The 18,715-nt window shown below is 44.1% G+C and overlaps 1 protein-coding gene across 1 annotated transcript in view; it reads right to left on the reverse strand.

The window, feature by feature from the left end:
- The window catches only part of CPSF1 (cleavage and polyadenylation specific factor 1), a 2,236,766-nt gene that overhangs the window by 928,209 nt on the left and 1,289,842 nt on the right, over positions 1-18,715 (reverse strand). Inside the window, exon 19 of the mRNA XM_044069873.1 lies at positions 14,252-14,393. Within this exon, the coding sequence (XP_043925808.1) occupies positions 14,252-14,393 (142 nt within the window). The remainder of the gene's footprint in view (positions 1-14,251; positions 14,394-18,715) is intronic.

Here is an 18,715-nt window from a genome sequence, read left to right on the forward strand (position 1 = left end):
GTACAGGATAAGAGGGATATAAGGTTGTGAGGTATTGCCCCATCTGGACTGGCTCCAGGAGCAGAATCTTTTCCATTTTCCTGCGTAAGATTTTCTGCTGCTGGGCCTTCTGGCCTCTGTGATAATGTCTAGGACCTGTTTGCTTAACAGGGGCCCCTTTTTTTGCCTTTAGAGTATTAGCCATGCTGATAGTCTGAGAGTCTGGGTGCAGCATCCCCCCCCCCCGCCCTGCCGAGTTAAGAGGTCTGAGAAGCTGCCTGGGAGGCTGCAAGGTCAGGCTGCGCAGTAAGGGGTACCAATGTTGTCTGGGCCCATCTGGAGCAATGAGGATGGCCTTTGGTCTCTCCTCCCTTACTTTGATCAGTACCTTGGGATTAAGAGGCAGAGAAGGGAATGCGTACTTAAAGAGGGTGTTCCAGGGAAAGGTCAAGGCATCCACCTTTCACGCTAGGTGGTGATGCTCCCTGGTACAGAATTTTTTTAGCGGATGGTTGGGATGAAAAGCAAAGAGATCCACCTCTGGAGTCCCCCACACCTGAGTGATTTGTAAAAAGATTTTTTTTGTGGAGCACCCATTCGTGGGGGTCCAGTAAGTTTCTGCTTAAGTGGTCTGCCAGGGTGTTGTTGATCCCTGGTAGGTACTGGGCTATCAGGTGTAGTCCCATGGAAGAGGAAGATGCTGCCAGCCAGAGGTTCACGGCTAGGCTGCACAGAGGGTAAGATTGGGTCCCTCCATGTTTGTTGATGCACCACATTACTGTGGTGTTGTCTGTTAAGGAGAACCCCAGGCTTGAGATGGGGTTTGAAGGATATCAGAGCCTTATGTACTGCCATCATTTCCTTCTGGTTGATGTGTAAGGGAAAGTGCTAGGCATCCCAAAGACCTTGGGTGCATCTGCCTTCTAGGTGAGCGCCCTAAGCTATGTCTGAGGCGTCGGTGGTGATGGTCTGCCTGGTTGGGCGGAGGGTGAAGGAAAGACCCTTGTTCTGGGCAAAGGCCCTTGCCCACCAGAGAAACTCAGCCCTTATACAGGGGCTCAGAGTGAGAGAGGTCTCTAGAGGTTGAGAGTGCTGACACCAAAGGTCCTTTAGGTACCACTGAAGTTTTCTCATGTGCAGCCTGGCCAGAGGAATTAGAAGGATGCAAGATGCCATGTACCCCAAGGCTTGCAGGAACTTCCTCGCAGTGAGGTGACTTCTGGAAGCCAGCTGGGAAAAATAGAGAGGCAGGAAGCTCTGTTTATCTGGGGATAAGAATGCCAATTGGGATGCTGTGTCCAGCAGTGCTCCCAAGAAAATGATCTTCCTGGAGGGTGTTTGCCTTGATTTCTTCCCGTTGATGGTGTACCCTAAGGAGGTTAGGAGGGTTTTGACAAAGAGTAGGTCCTTAAGGAGCTCTTCTTTGCAATCTGCCCGAATGAAGCAGTTATCCAGATAAGGGTAAATTTGTATATTTTTCTGTCTGCAAAAGGCTATGGCCAGGGCCAAGCATTTGGTGAATACCCTGGGAGCAGTACATAAGCCAAAGTGTAGCACAGAGAACTGAAAGTGTTTCCTGCAGGATTCCCTTATGGGGATGTGGAGGTAGGCATCTTTTAGACCTAGGGTAACTAACCAGGCATTTTTTGGCAGCACAGGCAGCAGCTGCTGCAAAGATAGCATTTTGAATGTGGGGACCACCAGGAAGGTGTTCAGAATGGATAGATCCAGGATGGGGCACCAAGTTCCCTCTTTTCTGGGAACAAGGAATACTCTGAAATAAAAGCCTTTGCCTGTTTGATCTGAGGGGACAGGTTCTACTGCCCCTTGGGATATGAGAGTTTGGACTTGTTTCAATGCCTTTGCCCACTGATTTGGAGGTAAGTCTAGGTACCCTCTTGGAATTGGGAGTTCACTGAAGGAGAATTTGTATCCTTGAGAAATGCTCTTTAAGACCCATTGGTCCGCTGTTACAGAAAGCCAATTTTCTTTGCAGAGGGAGAGCCTTCCTCCTAGTTTTTGGTGAGTGAAAAGAGGGCAGAGGGGGACAGGGAGTCATTGAGAGTTTTTGCTATACAGGGATGGCTTAGATCTCCTTGCCTTTGGAGTGGAAGTGGTCCACTGTTTGGTTCTCTGCTGTCCCTGGGATAGGAGTCTGGGTGGTCTGTTTGCCCCTGTCTGCTAGGTGCAGGAAAGGACCAGTGTTTTTCCTGCTGAACCTAGGAGGTTGTACCTGAAGGAAATCTTTTACTGTTTGCATAGATTTTGCTTTGTCTTCCATCTTTTTAAGCACCTCTTCTGCTTTTACTCCAGACAAGCGGTCCTTATCCAAGGGTGCATCAAGTAATTTAGATTTGACATGATCAGGGAGAGGTTGTTCCTTCAACCATGCATGTCTCCTAATGACCGATCCCGACACCGCTGTCCTGCTTGAGGCTTCTAGGGCATCATATCCATAGTGTAAAGAGTGTTTAGCTACTTGACAAGTAGAGTGCAGGAAATCTGCTCTTTCGAATTGGCACAGTCAGGAAAGGCTGAAATCTTTTGTTTTAATAGTTCCAAAGTATGCTGTTGATATTTTAACATGTGGAACTGACAGCTGACTGCTCTGATAGCTAAGGTTGCAGATGTGTATACTTTTTTACCCCATCTGTCCAGAGCTCTGGAGTCCTTGTCAGAAGGAGTAGGACTCTCTGCAGAAAGTACAGTTGTGTACACTTACCATAAATGTAGATGTTTGAGTGTATTCACTGTTGCAGTCATCACACGGATTATCTGCTTGCAGGTAGCCCTCAGTTGACCCGAATACCAGAGTCTTGGGATTTCTGCGTCGGATGCTGTTGCCTCTTCCATGACGTCAGGGGTATAAAACATGCAGCCGACACCATTACATCAGTTTTCATGCCCTAGATGTCAGGAGCCCCCAAAATAGGAAGCAATTAGATGGTGTAGAACACCTCCAGTAAAAAGTAAATATCATTACCATAAGATATGGCCAAAAAGGAGGACAGGTAGAAAGTATAGAAAAGTCAGGGGGCTAGACGGAAGGTAACCAGGACTGCAACAGTGAATACACTTGAACATCTACATTTATGGTAAGCATACACAACTGTACTATGTTCTTCGTGTTTCACTGTTGCAGTCATCACACTTGGGTTGATTCCCAAAGCTGAGGAAGGGTGGAGGCAGTCAAGAAGTATTAGGGCTGGCTAGCAGGCCTTTTAAGACTGCTGTGGCAAATCCAGCTCTGGATTTAGAAAAGATAGGTAAGTGGTAATGCTTGGTGAAGGTGTGTACAGAACTCCAGGTTGCAGCTTCCAGGATATCCCTGGTAGGGACTCCCCTGAGAAATACTGTAGTGGTTGAGGTAGCCCTAGTGGAATGGGTTCTGATTACCTGTGGGGTAGGTTTTCCATGGTGTTTGTAGCAAACATGGATGCAGTGTGCTATCCATTTGGAAATGGTTTGCTTTGAAATGGCCTTGCCCTCTGCCCCTGTAGCAAAACTGACTAGCAGCTGGCCAGATTTTCTGAAAGGTTTAGTCTTGTCAAGGTAGAACCTGAGCTGTTTGTGCACATCCAAGGAGTGCAGGATCCTTCCCCCTTTATTCTGAGGATTAGGGAAAAAGGTTGCTAAATGGATGGATAAGCCACACTGGATACCACCTTGGGCATAAATGATGGGTTAGTCCTGAGGCAAACCCTGCCCGCATGGAAGATAATGAAGGGTTCCACAGCCATAAGGGCCTCTAACTCAGACACTATTCTTGCTGAAGTGATGGCTAGAAGTAAGGCTGTTTTCCAAGAGAGGAATTTTAACTCTGCTGAAGCTGCAGGCTCAAAAGGTGGAATCATGAGCTTCTCTAGTACAAAGTTAAGGTCCCAGGTAAGAGTGGGAGCTCTCCTAGAGGGTCTTAAATTGTTAGCTCCTCTCAGGAACTGTTTGATCAAAGGGTGAGAGCAGAAGGGTGGCTCAGTATTGTAATGAGCTGAGATGGCCGAGGCATGAATCTTAATGGATGAGAAGGATAGGCCTTTGTGAAGCAGCTCTGCTAGGTAATTTAGGATTTGAGGTAAGGAGGGCACGGCTGTGTCCTTTCCTTGAGACTGGCTCCAAGAACAGTATCTTTTCCACTTTTCTGAATAGGATTTCCTAGTACTAGACCTCCTGGCCTCAAGGATGACATCCAGCACCTGTTTGCTGAGGGTTGCTGGTGATGTATTCAGGGAATAAATCAGGCTGCCAGGTTCAGGGTTTGCAGCTGAGGATGCAAAATCTGTCCCTCCTGCTGGGACAGCAAAGAGGGGGTCTGATGTAGGTGCCAGGGTGGCACTGCTGTCAGGCTGCAAAGGAGTGGGTACCAGTGCTGGCATGGCCAGTCTGGTGCAACAAGGATTGTCCTTGGCCTGTCCTGTTTGATCTTCAGTAGTACTTTTGAGAGGAGGGGCAGAGGGGGAAAGGCATAGATTGAGAGGTTTTCCCATGTGAAGGATAGGGTATCCACTTTCCATGCTTGGCTGTGGAGAGTTCTGGTGCAAAATTTGCTCAATTGATGGATTTTGGGGGAAGCAAAGAGGTTCACCCCTGGTGTCCCCCACCTGTGGATTAGAAGTTTGAATGAGTTGGGGTCCAGTTTCCACTCGTGTGGGTACATAAGATTTCTGCTTAAGTAGTCTGCCAGTGAATTTTGTTTGCCTGGCAAGAATTGAGCTTGCAGGTGCACTTGACTACTCAAGGCTGTGTTCCACAGAGCCATGGCTAACCTGCAGAGTGGATAGGAATGAGTTCCCCCTGGTTGTTTATGTACCACATAACTGTGGTGTTGTCTGTCTTTGGAAGGATAAGGTATTTGAAGGCCGTCAGTGCATTCTGTACTGCTAACATTTCTTTTTGATTGATATGCAGGTGAATTTGTTCTGGGCTCCATTTTCGCTGAATGCATTTGCCTGCCATGTGAGCCCCACATGCATAGTCTGATGCGTCTGTTGTTAGGGTTTGGGCGTTGGGGGGGGGGTCGAGTGAAAGGGAGTCCCTTGTTGTGTTTGCAAGCCTCTGCCCACCAAAGGAACTTTGTCTTTAGGCAAGGAATAATAGGAATCACTGTTTCCAGGTCCTGAGAGTGTTGGCACCAGAGACTCTAAGTACCATTGAAGTTTCCTCATATGCAGTCTTGCATATGGAATTAGGAGAATGCATGAGGCCATGAAACTAGTATTTTTCTTGCAGACAGCTGGGTTTGGGTGGCCAGTAGTTACCAGAGAAGTTAGGAGTCCCTCTACAAACATCAGGTGCTGAAGTAGCAATTCCTGACTGTCCGCCTGAATCAGGCAATCTCCAAGTATGGGTAGATTTTACTATTTCTCTGCCTGCAGTATGCAATGGCTGGAGCCAAGCACTTTGTGAATACCCTGGGCGCAGTAGATAAGCCAAAGGGAAGTGTAGAGAACTGATAGTGCATAGAGCCTGCCCTGAAATGCAGATCTTTCCTGCAAGATTCCCTTATGGGGATGTATAGATAAGCTTCTTTTAAGTCTAGGGTGACCAGCCAGGAGTCCTTGGCTAGCATAGGAAGCAGCTGCTGGAGTGTAAGCATTTTGAATTTTGGTACCACCAGGAAGGTGTTGAGAGTTGACAGATCAAGGATAGGGTGCCAGGAGTTCTCTTTTCTAGGCACCAGGAACAGTCTGGAGTAGAAACCCTGTCTCCTTTGCTCTGAGGGAACAGGTTGAACAGCCATGATACTGAGAAGGGAAAGTACTGCTTTTGGGCCTCTGCCCACTGGTTTGGAGGAAGGTCTGGCAATCCACTTGGGGTTGGCAGTGAGTGGAAGTAGAATCTGTATCCCTGGAATACAATGTTTAAGACCCACTGGTCCTGGGTAATATACTCCCAGTTTTTTTGCATGCAGGGTGAGTTTTCCTCCTAGGGGTGCAAGTACTTGGGCATGGCTGGGAAGGATGAAGGACAAGTCATTGTGAACTTTTTCCATAACGGGGTGGCTTACCACTCCCTGATTTTGAGGTGGGAGCACTCCATTGTTTAGATCTGTGCGCACCCTGAGACTGTAGTCTATGTGGTCTGTTGCTCCTGGGTTTGGACTGAGAAGGTCTGGGAGGGAATGGAAAGAACCAGTTCTTTGAAGGTCAATGTCTACTGAATCTAGGTGGCTGTACCTGGGAGGGACTGCAAAGGTCCAGTTCTTTGAAGGCCAATGCCTACTGAATCTAGGTGGCTGTACCTGTAAGAAATCTTTAACAGTTTGCATAGAGTTGGCGTTTTCCTCCATCTTTTTAAGAACTACTTCTGCTTTTGTGCCAAACATTCTTGGTTTAATGGAGCATCTAGTAATTTTGCTTTGACATGGTCCGGCAATATTTGTTCCTTCAGCCAAGCATGCCTTCTCAGAACAGACCCAGTGACAGCAGTCCTGCAAGATGCTTCTAAGTCATCAAAACCACACTGCAGAGTATGTTTACCAACTTGGTTTGCAGAATGCATTAACTCTTGTAAATTTTTATTTTATGCACAATCAGGAATCAACATTTTTTGTTTAATTACCTCCATAATATGCTGCTGGTACTTCAACATGTGAAACTGGCAATTTAAAGCCCTGATGGCAAGAGTTGCAGAGGTATATACCTTCTTACCTCATCTGTCTAAAGCCCTAGAATCCCTGTCCGAAGGGGTAGGGTTTTTGGCTGTAGTAGCCTTAATACCTTTAGGTCTCTGGATCCGCAGTGGGATTCTTAGAGAGAAATGTATGAGAGTCAGGTACTCTATAGTACCTATCAGGCTTTCTATGAGCTGGTGGGTAAGGTATCGGGGGTAAGACTGGATTTCATGAAGACATCATCTACAATATCCAGGACAGGTGGTATAGCTAGAGGCCTGTGCTGAGGCAAGTCTAAGAATTCCCCGAGTCTCTTTTTGGACTGTGGGTAGTCCTGGCATTCCCAGCGGAAATGCTCTCTTAGGGTATGCAAGTTTTCACTGAAAGAAAAGCCCTCGGGGGGGGCAGAGGGAATAGAATCCTCTGCATCAGAATCCTCATAGGTAGATTAGGGTATGTCCTTGTAATCAGAGGGGTCACAGTCAATGGACTCACGGTCTGTGGAATCGGAAGAAAAATCAATTCTTTGTCTTTTTAGAGGGGGAAGGCTGGCTTCCCCAAATTAAAGTAATGAGGTCTTCAGCCATTCTAAGCATTTGTTTCTGTGGCATGGGAGCTTGAGAATGAGCTTTGGTCATCGGTTTTCTAGGCGTAGTGCGAACCTTGGGCCTGAGAAATTCAGTAGTTTTAGTAAGAAACAAAGTAGTCGGTTTAATACGAACATCGGTAGGTCTGAATACACCCTCAGAAGCTGGTGCTTGCACAGCAGCTCCGGACCCATCCAAGGTAGAGACATCCGCAGGTTCCATAGTCGAAGAAGCATATCGCGGCCTACCGGACTCCTAATGGGTCTCAGCAGAGGCCTGCAAATCTGCAGAAGTGGGCATCAGGAGCTGCGAAAGCGCCCGAGTACCAGCGGACTGGCAACTAGCTTAATGGAAGCGTCGTCGGCAGTTTTGGACCTATGCGGTCTGTCTCTGTCTTTATCCTTACTTTTTTTGGAAGATCGGTAGTCACATGGCTTATCAAAGCAATTTCGGAATACGGAGAATGACAGTGAAAGAATTTAGTGACAAAAGTAGCCCGACAAATAATTCGGGCATTGAACAAGGCACAAAACCGACAGCGAGGAACGTCATGGTCTGGGCCTAAACAGGTGACGCAGTAAGAATGAAAATCTCTGTGAGGTATTTGCTTTCCAAAGGCAAGACAATTGTTAACTTTTTCTGACATCGGTTAGAGCAAGAAAAAAGGATCCCCAATGGGGTACTTAGCTTTAGAAGACTTCAGGCTTGAAACTCGAAAAATGAAAATTTCAGGTAGTGGCCGACCGGCACTTGCAAACTGCTTCTGCTTTGGGCTCCCGCACGGCAAGAAAAGCGGATGTAATGGCGTTGGATGCATGTTTTATACCCCCGACGACCTAATGTCATGGAAGAGGTGACAGCATCCAACGCAGAAATCCCAAGACTCTGCCCGTAGCAGAAGCAGTTCGCAAGTGTGCCGGTCGATCACTACCAGAGTTTGAATTACAGTTGAAAACGTCTAGAGCTAAGTACCCCATTGGGGATCCTTTTTTCTTGCACTAACCGATGTCAGAAAAAGTTAACAATTGTCTCACCTGTAGAAAGCAAATACCACATCTAGACTTCCATTCACACTGCGTCACTTGTTTAGGCCCAGGACCACGATTGTCCCCCGTTGCCGGTTCTGTGCCCACTTTAACATGAGAATTCTACTGCTAAGCAGGTAGTCAGTTCTCTGGAATTCAGTGAGGCGCTTTCACAGCCCCTGATGCCCGATTCGATACCTTTGCAGGCCTCTACTGAGACCCTTTTGGAGTCTGGTATGCCGCAGAAATCTTCATCTTCTGAGCCTTTGGTTGTCTCTGCCTTGGTTGGGTCTGGAGCCGCGACTAGGGCACCGGCTTCTGAGGAGGTTTTTCGCACTACCGAATCTAGACAAAAACCAACGTCTTCTCCCCTGACTACCGTTTCTCTCAGACCAATGGATACTGTTAGGCCTAGAGGCAAGGCCACTCCTAGGAAAACTACCTCTAGCCACCATTTTACTCCTGCTCCACCACCCCAAGCTCAAATGCTTAAAAATGGCAGAGGATCTTATCACCCTTATCAGGGGTTGTCAGGCCGCACCTTCTAAAAGGAAAAGAGACCCATCCCCTGAAATACTGACAGAACAGGATTCTGAGGAGTCTGATTATTCAGATTTTGAAGAGGAACAACAACCTGTTACTGCTTATGAGGATTCAGATGCAGAAGGAATCCATTCCTTCTGCCTCCCCACCAGAAGATCTTTCCTTTGGGGAAACCCTTCACATCCTCAGGGAACATTTCCACTGGGAATCCCAGGACTTCCCTCAGTCTAAGAAAAGACTACGAGAGTTTCTAGACCTGCCACAGCACAGACCCTTGGCCATCCCACCAATATTAGAGGTGGTTGATGATGTCTTCCATGAATCCAGCTTAACTCCTGACGCCCTCCCACCTGCTCCCAGAAAACCCGACAGATATTACAGATTACCAGATTCTCACAAATAGCCGTACAAAAATCCTGCAGCAGACCCGGAGGTCATTACACAGGGACCAAAAGGAGCTAAGGCGAGATGTTCTTCGTGTTTCACTGTTGCAGTCATCACACTTGGGTTATCTGCCTGCAGGTAGCCCTCAGTCAGCTGGATGCAGTGCAAAAATGACTTCCTTGGACCTAGATTCTATACCTTTATCTATAAGTTGCACAACATAGAATGATTTCCTCACTACTGTAGACAGATGATTGTCAAAGGCTACATTACTGTCTATTATGTGCTCCGAAGTCCCTGACTTTTCCAGGAAGGAGATCGTGACTTCAGGGTGGGAATGGGGAATGTGGAGCCAATATTTTACCATTTATGAGGGTTTTGCTATTCTTAAAATTAGGAATGCATTGCCTCATCACATGCAAGCCTCAAAAAAGTATAGCTACTCTTATTAAAGCTTTAAAAAAATATCAAAACACCACATGCTTGGATTCATCCTTCATATTAACAATGTGTGACAACAGGGGCTGCTTTCCTAGGGGCCATCCTTCAGATGAAATTTTAAACTGATGTCCCACCTACATTTGGTCGTAGATCAAGTGGATGCAAAAGATCCCAATCTATTTATCAAAACGAGTATGGGCTTTTTGTTATATATTTCTTCAACGGTTTACTATTGAAATGTCAAACGGCACTACATCGACTGTACTATAGTCGAACACGGAAGTTTGAAAATAGTAATGTCGACGACAAAAAAACAATCTAGGACTGTGTTTTAACATGGGTCGAGGTAGGGGAGATGTTTGTAGTTCTGAATAATACTGAACACCTACCTCGACCCATGTTAAAACCATTCCTAGATTGTTTTTTTGTCGTCGACATTACTATTTTCGAACTTCCGTGTTCAACTATAGTACAGTCGATGTAGTGCCGTTCGACATTTCAACAGTAAACCTCTTCAACAATAACTTCTTTGTAATTTTTTTTTAGGATGCTATTTACAGATATACAAACAAAATTATTTCAGACGCAATTATTTCACAGGCACAGAAATTTTAACATTTATGACCAAACTTTTAAGAGTCCCAGTTTTGTTACATAAAGCATTGCAATGTCTCACCCAAATTCTCCATCAAAATATACATTTATCTTTTTTAAGACCAATTTCTTTAAAATTTCAACCATGCTTTCAACTCTCCCTATTTATTTTATTTATATTTATTTATTGACATTTGTTAACCGGGTTTGTCAAACTGGGCTTGTGGCCCATTTTCAGAGGAGACCCGAGGAGAAAAGCTCCAGTAGTACATTTTAAACAAGTAAAATTTTAAACAATATTGATATCATAGTAGTTACAGCAAAAAAGATTCATATATGTTGGGTTACATGCATAAAGTTGCATTAAAAAGAAGCTAAGTAACAATTTTACAATGATACAGTTCAATAGGTCAACAAAAAAATGTTTTTGTTTGTATAAAATTATGCAAATGCATAGTAGACACATTGGAGAGAGAGGTGTAATGAGGTACTAAGTGTGGTCCTTTTGAGGGTACATAAAGGGAAGGAAGACTAGGTAGGGTTCATGGCAAGGGCAGGTTCTGGAACTGAGAAAATAAGCTTTTAGTTCATTTTTAAAGTGTGAGGTGTGGGAGATTGAACGTAAGTCAAAGGGAACTTTGTTCCAAGCATGGGCAAGGGAGTGTTTGTAGAGTAGTTTGCCTACTGACCTTTTTGGGTGGTAGATATCAAGTAATTGTTGGTAGAAGAATGGAGGGTCCGGGATGGGATGTAGATGGAGACTAAGGAAGATAGAGAAGGACAGAAGGAGGGATTAAAAAGAACAGAGTGTAGCATATGAAACTGATAAAATAGCAGAAATTGGGGAAGTTCAAGCCATTAAAGAGAGTTTAAAGAAATGCAGTGGTGTGAGTTGTATGGGGAGTTAGTAATGAATCTGACTATTTTATGGCAAGTCTGTCAGTCTCCCTGATACTGCCTTACACTTTTGGTCTGTTCTTTCTTCCAAGTTTGTGCTTTTTTTGGCAAGTTATTGAAGATTACAGTCACAATGACATAAAACTGAGTGTCCGACTTCATACCCTTCACCAGCGAATCAAGCTCTGCTAAGGTGCATCATCTCTGGGACGATTTTACAAAACTCCTGAGGCTCCATGACCAATCCAAGTGCTTTTCATTCATTTTCATTTATTTTATTGCATTTGGCTATTTGTTTTTATCTGTGCCTTACAGCTAATTTATCACATCTGCATTGTTTTAAAGCAATTTACTGATTAACTGCATTCCATTAATGTTTAACTGTACTACTTCATTATTTACTGTAATTCATTACAGTTTAACTGCATTTTACTGCATTTTATTACTGTTTAACTGTATTTTTTTCATACTGTGAGTTCTGTTTTTTCTCTTTAAGTGGTTAATATGTGCTTTTCTGTGAGTTTTACTGTGTTCCTAACCCTTAAATTGAGTACCATAGTCTGGATACAGGTTTGCTGCAGCCAGAGTTGTTTTTTGCTTTCTGTGTTTCTGGCATCTTGTGTTGGTAGGGGCCTATCTTCTCTGCTAGTGACTGTAGCAAAGCTGCCTGGACCTTGTCTGGTACAAGCTGATTGGTAAAGAAAGCAGAGCTAGCATGACTGGCTAGATTTCTGTGTTATTAAACTCTTCTGTTTTGTGGCATTTAAACACCATGTTTGAGCTGGTGGGCTTGTTTGCACGTCACGCAGTGCAGCTGCACTGTTTTTAACCCAAAGCAAGGTATTCCAGCTACAAATTTTCCCTTAGAAGCACTTGTGTGATCAGCTAGTAGTATTCATCTTAGACCTTCTACGTTTTACCCCTTTAGCTCTCTCTTGCCTCTCTCCCTCAAATTCTGACAAATATAGGTGGATAATTTCCTACAGTTTCTGCTGCCAGTCTGGTTGATATGGGCATCCTGAGACAGTGTAGCAACTGCCTCAGGTACAAACACAACCCTTTATTACTAAAACCTAGGAACACAATTTGAGAGAGAGGCAATTACATTAAGAACCTAGAGTCTATGCTCTCTCCCTCACAAGTCAGTATATCTGGCACTGAGAAGGTTGTCAACACAAACACCACACCTCAATCACCACCCATGCCTACACAACACACACCCACATATGCGGAGGCCCTCAACAAAAACATACCCAAACAAGTGAGACCTCAGGGGCAAAAACACACACAAACTCCACTGCCCACCACACCACACACAGTCCACACATCTTTAATGAAACTAGAAGTTTGCTTGAGCTCTATATCATTCACTTTTTTACTGAAAAAAACTACAAAGATGAAATCAAAGAGACTGTGGGAACTTTCAGGTGACTAGGCCAAATTACTCCTAATAAGTACAAGTGCTACAGCCAATTTCCTCTGAAAGCAGGCCGTGACTAGTGGGACTAACCCAAGCAACAAAAAGTAAATAAGTACCTTAGGGATAACAATCTAAAATTCGACATACATGTAAACCAATCGATCAAAACCATCAATAAAAAACTAGGATCACTTTACAGAATACAAGCCTTCCTAACTTCTCCTGCCAAAATTGCCATAGCTTGCTCTCACCTTCTTTCAACACTTCTGTATGCATCCCCTCTACTCTCTAATCTAAACAAGACTGTACTTAAACTCTCAACCTGCTATAACCACATTGCCAGGTCTGCCACTGGACTGCCGTTTAGGACACACCATTGCATCAATCTTAACTAGCTTGGGTGTCTTGAACTACCCAGTCTAATCCAGTATAACCAACTGAACATGGCTTATAAAATCCTTTACAATCCGGATAATACCCCTGCACTTAAAAATCTTACCACCCCCTATAACAATCCACGACTGCTTCAATCCTCTAACAGACTACTAATTCAGACAAGCAGAACTAGCAACACAGCTGGTGACTCTCTCCTTGCAAACTCTGTAGGCTGATCTTGGAACTCACTTCCAGATGATATTACTTTACTCTCCTCCCTTGGTCAATTTAAAACTAGACTCAAACATCTGGCACTAAACTGGCTATGCCATTGTATCAAGCCTGGCTAACTCTCATCTAAAATGTGTAAAATCTAGCAATCAGCTTATTGTTTAATTTACCCCTGACTTTCACTAGGGATTAACTCTAACCTGTGGAACTTGTTTTTTCTTGTTTGCTTATGTAATCTTTGTCAATATTATATTTGTAACATGTTTTTATTGTTTCTGTTGGAGCTTTTCTCCCCGGACCTCCGCTGAAAATGGACATGCATCCAGTCGGACTATCCCGGTCAACAAATGTAAAATAAAATAAACAACATCTTCTGTACTTACTGTAAGTGTTATTGGGAACAGTTCCTTAATTACTACTGAAGCACTAGAGCTTTATGCTATTCAACAGTCGAGCTTGTTATCCTTTATTACTGCTTTGGCTCACAACTGTATCATAGGAAACAGTTCACCAACTTGGTTAACAAAACAATGTTCTTCATTCAGTATAATAGGAAATAATCTCCTAATGTTCCACAAGCATCACAATTATGATACACATGCCCTTTCCTGATATCCATTGCAGCTACAGCAGGCAAAATAATTGGCTGCTTGCAGTCTCATAACTGGTTAGCTTTAAACAAGGCAATCAGGCACAAGGCATCAGTGGATTCTAGCAAAATAATCTGGGAGCAGCTAATGACTGCAATGGAAAAGCAGTCCAGAGATGTTTCAAAGGAGACAGGAGGGAATGAAAGCTGATCATGTCACTGTAAACATTTGATTTCTCAGAGACTATAAACTAAAAGCATGCTAAAGTTCCATTAAGATTCACCAATGCAGCCATTTCAATAGAAGGACCAGAGCTCTGCAAAGAGTGCCCCCAATGGTTATGTTCTACTTACAGATTAAAACTTTCAACAATGAACTATTGACAACTAAAATCGCCCAATTCAGTGCCAGGCCATGTTTGAGTTTCCTTACAGAGAGAATAATGATGATGATGATGATGTGGTCTTCCGTAATCAGTCTGTCCCTTGAAACAATTATACAGTTACTGCTAAAGTGATTTTAACACTGCTTCTTCATTTAAAAAAAACATTATCAGTGCCTTTGTGATAACCTACCTCCTTCAAGCAATCGGATTGCAAGTGGGGATACCTGGACGATATACTTATTGTCCCCAATATTTCCAGCAAAGACTGTGGGACCCTGAGTGGCAAATCCACTGGTGTCCAATTCCATAATTTCTTGCCCTGTCTGGAGGATCTAAAGTCACAAAATCAAAACAAAAATAAAACAGAACACAATAATTACAGTCGAAAAATACATCAAAGTGATGCAAAAAGCCTGCCCATATTAGACAGACTGCTTCAAGAAACAAACAAGATGCAAATCAAAGATAAATTTGATTCTGCACGGCATGATAATGCCGAAAATGGGGGATTTTATAATAACTGAGCAAATGATCCAGGATTGAAAACACCTCTTTAAGCCAGGCTCTGTAGTGCACAGGAATGCAGCCCTGACTGCGATCATTACAATCATGGTTTGACTAACTGCCCTGGCAATGCAGGAGCTGGGCAGGGAGGGAGAGAAGTGATGGGGTGTGACCCACTTGCCTCTCTCAAGAGCAGGGAAGGGTTGCAGGCAATCAGGAAAAAAATAAGAATGGACAATTTGTTAGGCAGGGACTTGGGGAAACTACTCCCAAACTTCAGGAAAAGGGGAGGACTTCTTACTGGCAATATCTCTTGCAGAAATAAGGGTCAACCACCATGGTCAGCCCACTGCACTTCCCCTTTTCACTCCTTAGCCAAGCATGGCAGGGAGTTAGGGCTAGAAAGAAGAAAACTCTCAAACCACATTCCATGGTTGCCTTGAAGATGGTCCCTGTTAGCTGTCGTGTTACAGGTTAACTGGATAACAGGGAGCTGATGACTTGCAGGCAGTGGGAGCAAAAACAGCAGAAAAAGAAAAAATGCCATTTTAAACCTTGACATGCAAAACACAATTGTACTGCAGAACAGTGCTTCACTATCTGAGGTCTGAGGTGCACTTACACTAAAATTTCTAACTTAAATCCTGAAAGTATGGTGCAATTATAAAACACACAATGGTATTCTCAGTTCATCCCATCCAGCCCTATCCTCAACCACAAACTTCATGCTGTAAGACACAGAGAGCTGGAGGAATATTTTGTTGTGATTGTATCACATTCTTTGATGTACTACATTTCATGTCCACAGCAATTAGAATAGATTGCAGCCAGTGAATTTACATCTGGGAACACACCTGTTATTTTAACAGCTCCAAACCAAAGCCTCAAACACTTACTACTGGAAATAAAAGATATATGCTCACCATATCAGCTGATATATGTGATGGAGTCCTATGTGACTCAGACATTACCCAGTGCTAGTGTCATGCTTAGGGGACACACACATACACACACACACACACACACACACACACACACACACACACACACACACACACACACACACACACACACACACATCCAGGAGAACATTACTAGACCTTAACTGGCCACCCCAAGCATAATCTCTAAGACAGGACAACAAAGAAAACACAGTACAAGGAACTTCCGGGTCACATGCTGGCATCTGTCACATATGTTAAATATATAGTACTGTAATAAATGACAAAATTGAATTCCATTTAACCATTTTCTAATTTTCAGTCTAGATTACTGATTCTTATTCACTTTAACAGGATGTATTAAAGTACAGTTTTGTACCTACCGTAAATGTAGATGTTCGAGAGCTAATACAGCTGCAGTCATAACAGATGGGTTTTCCTGCCGTCAGGCAGGTCCTCGGTCGGCCGAATTCCAAAGTCTAGGTCCGGCGTCGGTTGTCGTCGCTTCTTCCCTGACGTCAGTGCGACAGGGGTATAAAAGAACCAGCCGACGCCATTTTCTTCAGTTTTTCTTGCCCCAGATGTCAGGTGCCCCCAGAAGGAAGGCAATACATAAATTTATGTAATAATGCAATGCAGTATAATTTTAAAACAGTAGTTGCAAGCAAATACACCATAAAAGAATACCCCAATCAGGTTGTATGAGGAGGTGTTAGCCATTAGGCCTGTTCCAGAGGGGAAGGAGGGAAACCTGGACTGCAGCTGTATTAGCACTCGAACATCTACATTTATGGTAGGTACAAAACTGTACTATGTTCATCGTGCATACAGCTGCAGTCATAACAGATGGGTAGAATACCAAAGCTAAAAAAGGGGTGGTAGGCACTAGGTGGAACTAGGAGGAGCCAGGATGCCCTGCAAAACTGCAGTGGCAAAACCTGCTCTAGATTTGGAGTACAAAGGCAGGTGATAGTGCTTGGAGAAAGTATGCACAGAACTCCAAGTGGCAGCTTCCAAAATATCTTTGGTAGGAACCCCCCTGAGGAAAGCTGCAGAGGTAGCTGTGGCCCTTGTGGAGTGAGACCTGATGCCTGCAGGTACAGTTTTACCATGAAGAGAGTAACAAAAGCGTATACAGTGGGCTATCCATTTTGAGATTGTCTGTTTGGAAATAGGCTTCCCTTGAGCCCCTGTAGCATAGGACACAAAGAGTTGCTCTGATTTTCTGAAAGGCTTTGTTCTGTCCAAATAATAACGTAGTTGTCTGTGAATGTCCAAGGAATGTAGTAGTCTCTCCTTTGTTTTGAGGATTGGGGTAAAAGGTAGGCAAGTGGATAGCCTGATTCAAGGCTACCCTGGATACTACCTTTGGCATAAAGGAAGGATTGGTTCGTAAGGAAACTCTGTCCTGATGGAAAATGATGAAAGGTTGCACAGCCATGAGGGCTTGTAGTTCTGAAACCCTGCGAGCTGAGGTGATAGCCAGCAGGAAGGCTGTTTTCCAGGACAAATATTGCAGTTCTGTTGAGGCAGCTGGCTCAAAAGGAGGCAAAGTCAGTTTCTCTAGAATAAAATTGAGATCCCAAGCAGGTACTGGTTGTTTCCTTGGGGGTTTTATATTCTTAGCCCCTCTGAGGAACTGCCTTAAGAGGGGGTGAGAGAATAAAGGAGGATCAGTGTTGTATTCTGCAGAAATGGCTGAGGCATGGATTTTGATGGAAGAGAATGAAAGTCCACTGCTTAGCATCTCAGCTAGGTACTGTAATATTTGAGGTGAATTCAGAATTCCAGGGTTCTGGCCCTTTTTCTCATTCCAAGCACAAAACCGTTTCCATTTGGCGGAGTAGGCTTTTCTAGTAGAAGGTCTTCTGGCCTCCAAAATGACATCCTGTACCTCCTTGGAGAGTAGGGTCTGTTGTGATTTTAAGGAATCTTCCATGCGGCTAGATTGAGTGTTTTCAGCTGACTGTGAAGAGTTTTGAAGTTGTGTTGAGACAGTAGAAGAGGCATTATGGTGGGGAATGCGTTAGGCTCCTCAGGAGTGGGTACCAGTGTTGTCTTGGCCAGTCTGGAGCAATGAGAATCATCTTTGGTCTGTCTGCTCTGGTTTTCAATAGAACTTTGGGCAGCAGAGGAAGAGGTGGGAAGGCATAAACTGTCATTGATGTCCAACTGAAAGAGAGAGCGTCCACTCTCCAGGCCTTTGGATGGAAAATCCTTGAGCAGAATTTTGTCAATTGGTGATTTTTGTGGGAGGCAAAGAGATCTATGTCTGGCCTTCCCCATGCTTGGATTATTTCTGTAAAAACTTTTGGATGCAACTTCCATTCGTGTGGATCTGTCATATTCCTGCTTAGGTTGTCTGCCAGCGTGTTTTCCTTGCCTGGCAAGTACTGTGCTTGAAGTTCGATTTGTAATTCCAGAGCCATGTCCCAAAGTGACATGGCCAGCCTGCACAGGTGGTATGAATGAGTTCCTCCCTGTTTGTTTATGTACCACATTACTGTGGTGTTGTCTGTCCTTATCAATAGTTGACCTGGATGCAGAAGGTCTTTGAAAGCTGTAATAGCATTTATTACTGCTAGCATTTCCTTTTGATTGATGTGAAGGTGCTTTTCTTTTTGGGACCATTTGCCCTGAATGCACCGATCTGCCATGTGCGCCCTCCAGGCGTAGTCCGAGGCGTCTGTTGTGATGACTTGATTTGTTTGAGGCTTGCTGAATGGGAGACCTGTGTTTGTTTGGCATGCTTGAGCCCCCACAGAAATTCCTTTTGTAGACATGGAATTAGTGGTATTATTGTTTCCAAGCTGTGGCTGTGCTGAGACCATAGGTTTTTCAGGTACCATTGAAGTTTCCTCAAATGCAGCTTTGCACATGGGATTAGTAGGATGCAAGATGCCACGAATCCCAGAGCCTGCAGGATTTTCCTTGCAGTCAGCCTGGTGAAAGTTGCCAGTTTTCTGAAGTATTGAGTTAGTTGCCCTTGTTTCTCTGGCGTGAGGTAGGCCATCTGGGTGTTTGTATCCAAGTTGGCACCCAGAAAAATTATTGTTTGAGAAGGTATTAGCCTTGATTTCTTTTTGTTGACTGTGTATCCCAGGGAATTTAACAACCTTATTACAAAAGCCAGATGTTTCAGAAGTATGCGCTTGCTGTCCGCTTGGATCAGGCAATCGTCCAAATATGGGTATATTTGTATCCCTTGC

Source organism: Protopterus annectens, chromosome 4.part0 (genome assembly GCF_019279795.1).
Source record: "Protopterus annectens isolate FY-2018-M chromosome 4.part0, PAN1.0, whole genome shotgun sequence".
NCBI classification, from domain to species: Eukaryota; Metazoa; Chordata; order Ceratodontiformes; family Protopteridae; genus Protopterus; species Protopterus annectens.